Source organism: Berghia stephanieae, chromosome 1, assembly GCF_034508935.2.
Source record: "Berghia stephanieae isolate SIO BIC M18660-M18661 chromosome 1, UCSD_Bste_1.3, whole genome shotgun sequence".
Taxonomy (NCBI): Eukaryota; Metazoa; Mollusca; class Gastropoda; order Nudibranchia; family Aeolidiidae; genus Berghia; species Berghia stephanieae.
Window position 1 is genome coordinate 35,983,809 of NC_088360.1, and position 8,815 is coordinate 35,992,623.

The 8,815-nt window shown below is 35.6% G+C and overlaps 1 protein-coding gene across 2 annotated transcripts in view; it reads left to right on the forward strand.

Moving 5' to 3' along the window:
• The window catches only part of LOC144973191 (anaphase-promoting complex subunit 1-like), a 51,689-nt gene extending 48,745 nt beyond the window's left edge, over positions 1-2,944 (forward strand). For both annotated transcript variants that reach the window (XM_078915339.1, XM_078915348.1), the window contains exon 53: positions 319-2,944. In XM_078915339.1, coding sequence (XP_078771465.1) covers positions 319-413 — 95 coding nt within the window. In that variant the 3' untranslated portion in view covers positions 414-2,944. The remainder of the gene's footprint in view (positions 1-318) is intronic.
• The last annotated feature ends 5,871 nt before the right edge of the window (positions 2,945-8,815 follow it).

An 8,815-nucleotide genomic window follows, 5' to 3' on the forward strand; every position in this document is an offset into this window, starting at 1 on the left:
TACTACAACCACCACCACCACATCATTATCCCTACCACTACCATTACTACAACCACCATGTTATAATTACACTTTCAGTTTTTGAAATTCCTCCGAGTGATGTCAGAAATTGCTGGGAGACACATTTTGGATTGCATCACAATAACTTTTAATGAAATTTAAATTTATAGGTTATTTTTGCATGGATGGTTCTTGATCTAAGCGCTGAAAAATTTCTTCCTTTTTTAGTGACCAGTCATTCTCACCCCTGATTATACCATTTCAAAGTGTCACTTACCACTTAATTGCTTAACACTTTATGGCTCTTTATACCTTCAGAATGCCCTCCCCTTCCTGTGCTGGCAAGAATGTTTCCTCAACTGTCCATGGCCGCTGTGATGCGACTGCATGCTGAAATGGTCAAAGCTAGCTGATGACACAATGTTTTTGATTGATTGGGTTTTCACTATTTTCAGACAAATATTGTTGATGTGGTTTAACACTTAGCAAATTAGTCTTTCAACCTCAAATGTCTTCTTGTAAAACTTTTGAAAAAAAACACTTTTGACCAATCACTAATCAATTGTTTATTTTATGAGTTCAACTCAAGTAAGCATGTGAAAAAGTATTTTGAAAATCTTGTTTTGATTTATTCCATAACGATACAAATCATTTTAAAATCTTTCTGGTAATTGTAAACTTTCATCAAACCACAGTCATGAAATGTAATGTAACATCCAAATTAGCAAGATCAGATTGGTACTTATTCAATAAGTTGTCATTTTGCCAAGAGGAAAATAGATTTGAGTGCACTTCCCTTTTTTTTTTCTCATTGTGTCTGAGGTTATGGATGGCCTTGGAGTAACTTCAAGGTTGAGGATTGTTGCTGAGATCAACTTTTGTTCTTTTTTTTTTTTTCTTTAAACTGACCCCTTTGTCTTTCTTTTCTAAAAAGATGCTAATAACTGAAGAGTTTTTGTAAACGTTGAGACATTTTAAATCTTTGATCTTTCTTATGTCTTATGTCTGTGTATTATGTTACTTCCCTAGGCGCTGAAATTATTAGATGAAAAAAAAAGGATCCGTGGGCTGGTGTATGGTCTCATTCATCAAGAATTGGTTTTTGGGAGATACAATTTTTATTGTATTTCAATAATCTCATGAAACAATAGTTGATTATAATGTTTTAGTCATGGGGTTGAATTGTAGCTGGAAGATGATGGAAAATCATGCCTTTTCTAATATTATTAATGTAGAACTGCCTCAAGCCAAATTGTTGTTGACTCACTGTTGAAATGGAAATACTCTCTCACACACACAAATGTAAAACATTGCCTATTAAAAACATGTTAGAAACAAACTTATAATTGTGCTAGACAATCATACCTGCAAATACGGATTCATTGGTGTATTTCATATTTTAAAATATCAGTATGATCCTGTCTAAAACCTAAACAATATTAATATACATGTCTTTTTATTTGTTTGCTCCAAGTGTTGAGGGTTCTTTTTAAAAAATTTTTATTATTTTGTTTTTTATTTTTTAAAAATTGTTACCTCTAGTCAAATCGCCAATGTGTTCAGATTTTTTACGATTCTGAAATGTTTCTATTTTTTTTCTATCACGAGATTGACATAGTTTTATTAGAATGCTGTGTATACATTCTTGCTATATTTTTGTCAGTTTTGTAGATTTGAAAAAGGCGTATGGGGAGACTTCAATCACAGTTTGAAAAAGACACTTAAAATTATTTTATTGTCGGCAAAACAGAAAATGGCTGTACACACTCACACACACACAAAAAATGTATATATCTCTTTCTATATATAATTGTTAGCAAACTCAACAGTTTGATGCATTAATCTACAAAATATTGTCAATAGAATTTTTATGTAGCAAACGCTAAAAAGAAAAGAGAATGAATACCATGTCTTCAAACAGTCAATTTAACTATCCAGTTGTCCTATCTAAGGCTTGTATTGAGTATTGCTGGGTGGGGCCTGCAGATCTTCCATGGGGATTAGAGAGGTCACTGTGTCTTCTATTCCCCATATGCTTTCCCTTTCCATGTTGCTCTCTGCCTTTATTCCTTTATTCTGGATTGAGATTCCTTGCTTATTTTTTTTCCTTAGTTCTGACAGGGATCCTCAGCTGGGAGGGAGACAGCCAACTGTAATAAACCTTTTACTGAGATATTTTATTATTTTTTCTCTGTAAATCAACTCTGTGTTGTGTACTTTTACATTTCTTGGTTTTGAGTACATTGTAGTTTGTGAACATTTGAGTGTTTAGATAGTATGCACTTGGCTAAGAAGTTCACAACATGGCCATCCAGAAGTATAACGGACCAACACACAAAACTATGTGTAATCTTGAACGTTTATAGTCTGGTTAATACAGTTTAGTGAGAATTACTCAAAAACGCGGATGGCAAAAAGCAATAACAAAGACCTGAGTGACGTCAGCTTCGTTCTATCTAGATCTATATTTCATAGCAGGATCCTTTGCTTATGACTGAATGGTACTTTAAGGTATTGTCAGAACTGGCACATTGATGGATTACTCGTGGAGTCTTCTGTTCCCTATTTTTCTTCGGTGCTTCTTTAGATCTATAACTTTTCCACTATCATCTTCCTATCATAAAATCTAAAAGACCAACAATAAAACAGAACATGAATAGCATTGAGAACGAATGTCGCACTGATTTTAAAAAGTAAAATAGGTCGTCTTTTTGCTCGACGCACCGTGTGAGACTACTGGGTAATAAAAATTTCTTCATTTTTGCCACTTCTCAATGGCATAGGCAGCAGGTGGAATTAACTTAAGTGTGTGTGTGTGTGTGTGTGTGTGTGTTTCTCAGTGGCATGAAAGGGATTAGATTAAAAATTAAGATTTTTAAAATATTAATTGACCTACACGTTTGGTGTATTTTTGTAATTGTGTAAATAAACTAAAAGAAATGCATGATTTTGTTTTGTGATTTTTATTCTGTTCAAGAGAAATTTATCATTCTCCCAAGGATTGTATGTAGCGTTCATTTTACTGGTGTTTCTCCAAGAGGTTTGGTCTAGATGAAAAAATTATGTTAACGATGAAAGGAACTAAGGGGCCTTAATAGTTTAGCTTGTTAGTATAACCTCATAACTGAATATATATTCAGGCCAGTAAATTTTCAGCCCATAGGCTGATTTCAATTTCAGACTTCAACAATTGTCAGTTTTCAGTCTTCCAGCTGACAACATTGAAACCCTTTATTATTCTCTTTCATGGAAACTCCAAAACCTAATAATAGATCGTAATCCACGATCATGTCAATATAATTTTAGACTATCAGAAAAATCTGAAAACTGGTAATTTTTGCTACTGTGTTTTACCGATGATGATCGCGCCATCCATCATGAAACTACTTTCGTCATCCGAGGTCACAGGTGTTGGATCTGAAATCTACTCCTTGCTTACTATCTATCTTTGTTATTCAGAGCAGAGACCAAATTTCGGCCCAAAAGTCTGAAAAACTGAATTGCGAATCATGCATTTACTCAATGTGCGAAGCCGTCTCACTTTATTTTATTTCGATGGCTTTGTTATGGTTATGGTTTCCCTGTCTGAGATAGATTATAAAGTAAGTTGAAATTAGTTTTGTCATGGATTACCTATCAAGATATGTTTTTAAAAAAATTAGAATTCCTTAGGCACAACATCAATCGCAATGAGGATATCAAGGCCATAAAAGCATCCTTCAATTTTTATCTTCAAGTGATGTGTACATGCAGGTCTGACATCCGAACGCATTATGGGCCTAGTTTAACATTGTTGTAATAGACAATATTTTCCATCATTTTTCTAGATTTCCATTACAACAATGAGCCGATCGATAATAAATTGGGCTATCAGACATATAAATATGTACGTACATGTCATTTTCAAGCAATTGTACATCATATCTTTAATCAGTAAAGTAGATATTACATACTAATTGTTATAAAAATAATGACAGAGACTTTTTTGAAAAGTGGGCATTTATAGGCCTGTATCATGCTAATGTTGCTGCATGAAGCTCGAGAAATGAATATTGATGGTCAAATGGAAAGGAAGCTCCAATTTAATTAATGATGAAAGATGATGTGGACGTTTTGGGTTTTCCCTTCTGTCAACAAAACATAATGAGTGAAATACTAATGACGAATGAGATATGAGAGGATGATGTCCTTAAGACCATTAAACAAAACAATCATTCAACAGGAAATAGACTCCTCCTTAGTAATGCAAATGTTGCTGCTAGAAGCTCGAAGAAATAATTTACAATAGTCAAATGGAATGGAATCTTCAATTTAATTAACAGTCAGATGATGTGGACGTTTTGGATTTCCCCTCTGTCAGCAAAACAAGGTGCTGGGTGGGGTTCCTGACCTCCCATAGTGGGCAGGGAGGCACTTAATGTGTCTTCTATCCCCCGATATCTGTTTTCCAATATGCTTTCTGTTTTGTTTTTTTGCCTTGGAATGAGATTACTTGGTTTTGTCCTGGCCCTGGCTGGACCCTAACTGGGAGGGAAGCAACAAATTTAGAGTTTTAGATGATATTTTTTGTCTTGTAAATGATCCCTCTGTTATGTAGTGTATTTTTTTGTTTTACATATTTTATGATTTGTAATGTAAACATTTGAGTGTGTTCCTCTTAGTGGGATCCTGTGATTGTTTCTTGATGACGGTACAATGACAGTATGCCCTTGAAATCTGCATCTGTTCCCTATTCGTACCATTCCCCTCTGTCATACTTTTTCTTGGCTGCTTAAATTGTAAATCTAAAATCTTTTGATTTCATTTTCTTCCTTTTTACTGGAGCTGAAATCACATGTGTCGCAAGCGCCTTAAAACCCTAAACACAAACAAAACAAGATGGATGAAACAGTAAAAATGAAGCGTCCATCTCATTTGACTATTGCTCCTTAGCAAGGGAGCGGGAATTAAAATAGAATACAATAAATATTTTTTTAATGTAAAAGGCGTGCAATTGTTAATTTTTAAAATTTTAATTGAAGAAACCAGTTTTTCCCCCATGTTGAGTGGACTTTTTTTTCTTCTGATATGACCTTTCCAGCTATGATTATGCCTTGGTTGCAGACTACTTTGCTATATAGCCTAGTGTCCAATCCTAAGGGCTGCAAGCAATTGTTCTTGTTAGTTTAATGCTATAGAGTTAGAAACCAGGATAAACTCCAGATTCATGGGCCCCATGACTTTAAAAGACATCATTGTATTGGATTTAGTGACCTCAAAATTACTGAATTCCATGACCCCTATTTTTTGTAAAAGATAAGTAAATTAAATAATGATCTAACAATCACAGAAACATACAAACGCATACACATATAGACACACACAAATATCATACAGACCCACATAAGACATATTAGGCAGACACAAATTCTGTTAATGGCCAGATGATCATAGTACACTTGGGTATAGTGAAAAAAATGTGAGGAACGAAAGAACCTTTTCCGGGGACTCAACTTTGCGCAACCCAGAGCAGGGTTTAAATCATCGGCCTGCGGGCTATAAGCCTAGTGATCATAGCGCTAGATTACAAAGCGGCAGTAGCAGTTGTCGTTTTAGTTACGTGGAAGTAGTAGTAATAGTAATGCAAGTTTTGGAGAGGGAGGAGAAAAGTCGAGATCAATTATGACATTAAACTTCTGGTTGATTTTTTTAAAAATAAAAAAATATGTCCTTCCGCAACGACATCATAAGATAACATCGCCTAGGCATTCCATGAAGGAGTATAGATAATTTATCACACAAGATGTCTGATGCCAACAGGAATCACCCATATGGTCCAAAGTTAGCAAATTGGAGGTTAATAATCTTGCCCAAGGAAAAAAAGAAAGTTTCTGAAGCGGGACTCGAACACGGGACCTTCCGGGTCACAGTGCAATGCCTTAACCACTCGGCCACTTCGGTTGATAAGACTATTTAAATACACCACCAGCTTAATCATCGACTACAAGCATCACATTTAGGACAAAAATGAAATATGTTTATGATTCATTTTCTCAATTTCTTACCAAGAGCCATACACATCTCTATTTAACCGCAACGTCCTCGTCATTCTTCCTTGATAAACTGAAATCACTTTCACCACTAATGATTAACCATTTCATTGGCTTCCAATTACATTTTTTTCCGTGGGAATATTGGTGTGCAATAATATAATGAACACGTAGGCTCGTTATGTAACGCACTGAATTGTATCTTCAATATACTAAATCTTGAACATGGAAAATGAAAACAAAACATAATTTAAAAAACAGTGAATACGTTTATTGTTTACATTTTGAAACATTTTTAACTTTGAGAATTTATCAGGTACATTTTATTATTTGTTTTAATATTTCATAATTACTTTCATAATATTATAACAATAGTCCGGTACATTCGTTGGCCACATCTAGTGGCTCAACACGACGTGCACATATATATCCAGGTCTGACATCCGAACTCACTTATACTTAATGAATGGGCCTAGTTTAACACTTGTAATGGACAATATTTTGCGTCATTAAAAAAAAAAAAAGATTTCCATTACAACAATAAGCCCATAAGGAATCGGGTTATCAGACCTGCAAATAAGTGCACTTTGGCTCAACACCAATGTCACAAGACTCGGCGAAACTAATTAAATAGGTTATCATTGCTTCACAAGACAATATCACGTGCAATATTTAGTCTTTGATACTTTCATTCTTTGAAAGTCTTCCCACAAAAGAAATTTTGCACAGCACCCCCCCCCCCAACCCCTATAATCATAATGCGTCATCAATTTGAAGGATTGAAAGAAGGCTTGAGCTCTGAGGAAAGCGAGATTGACGTGGAGTCAATTGATGATGACGGTATCGACAGCTTACCCATGCCTATTTTGACACAAATGATTAGAAAAGACTTTCCTATTCCAGATATGGAAAAGAGGCATATCTCTGAATGCTCTAATTCTAGAGAAAGCGACGTTGTCATCGGTGATTCAACCAACACGTTCGAAACAGAAGAAATAGCTGAGAACTCTGAGAATCATGAAAGAGAGAAAGTTTTAAATATTAAAGACAATGACAAAAGCAGAGAATGCATCCTTAAAACGTCCCGTGACAAATCTAAATTGATGAAGTGTGAATTTAAAGACCAAATGGCTGATGGTTGTCATAGTTCTGAAGATATAGATATCAGAACTATAGATCACGGACAGGACACAACAGAGACATTTGAAAGGGGGACTATTATTGAAAAAACTGACTTGAGACAACATGAGCAAATTCGGAATATGAGCATAGGATTTGATGCGGACTCGAGGAACAGTCGAAGTTCATCAGAAAAAAGCAAAGACCATTGGACTAGCGTAAAAAGAAATAAAGAAACTTTAGAGAGAAAAGAAGTTCAGAAGCAGCTTGTAATAAGACCATATCAAAAATTTGTTCTGAAGAATTACGAGAAGGATAATGAAAGAAATGAAAAAAACTATCGAGATGGAGAGTGTGGGAGTAGCAGTGTACGAAGAGGAGATTTTGACAGTAAACGCCAGGAAATTCTCGATCTACGGGAAAAACAGAGGATGAAGAAAGAGGAAAAGAAGAAGAGAAAACGTCATGATAGGCGATTTTCTTACCATGGACAGCGGCGAAATAGTAGACATAAATATTGCGATGATGGAGAGTCACGCCCGGGTAGTAAACATTATCGCAAAAAAGCTAAGGAAAAACATTCACGAATGATCACTCACACCAGTCACACACAGATATCAAGATCTATCGTGGATGACAATGGAATCAGCGAAGAACACCGTAGTCAAACTTTGAGTAAGAGCCTTGATAAAAACCATGCAAAGACGAGTGATTGTTACAGACATTGCAATGACCGTGTAAATATAAACCTTCGTGGTACATATCGACAATCTTGTGCTAAAGATGCAATTAAAAGCAATTCAGAATACCATGATAATCAGCGGGTTCACGATGACATTTCAATGTCGTCAAAGAATGGAACAGAAGTTCCTGGAACAGACCAAAAACAACACTCGGACGACGTTGAAATTGTTAAAGGTTCGGATGAAGGTATCGGTGATGAAAAATTTAAAAAGAAAATAATGCCTTTTTCCTGTGACAAAAAAGAAATCTTTGAAAATGAATCAAGCAGCTTTAACACATTTAAACGCCCGTCAAAGAACGTTAATCTGAGAGGATTGAATACCGCTAATGAAAACAAAATTGTGAAATGCGCAGCCGTTACTGGAATACCAAAAGCTGAATCTCTGAAGAGTACACCAACCAATTATTCGTATGGGCCACTTCAAAAGGATATTCCAATACAAGCTATTGATTGGCCACACGTGAGCGAAAACAATCGACCATATTGGCACTTTCCAAACAATCAAGATCAACTACATCAAACCAACAATCGTTTTCCTTTAGATGTCACCAATGTCACTCATATGATGGCGCTTCTGCTCAATGGAATCCCGCAGAACAATCTCAAGAATTCGTTTTGTAATGAATTACCTAAAACTATACCCATTGAAAGTATAAGTAATGTTGGGATGGCCGTGGGTGCCAACGGGACGTTGACGAAATCAAACTATGAAATTGGTATTAACAGTTTTGAGGCGCCTAAGCTTATTCCCACAGAAAGCAGATACCCGGTCGGGCTTAGTTGCCAGCAGTCGGTGGAAAGATATAGAACACCGGAAATTATTGATTTGCCAGGTTCAGGCGTGTTGGATATTTACCATTGTTTTCCAAAACAAATCGTTGAAAAATGCAGCGCTTACGATCCAAGAATCAAAAAGTGTCAG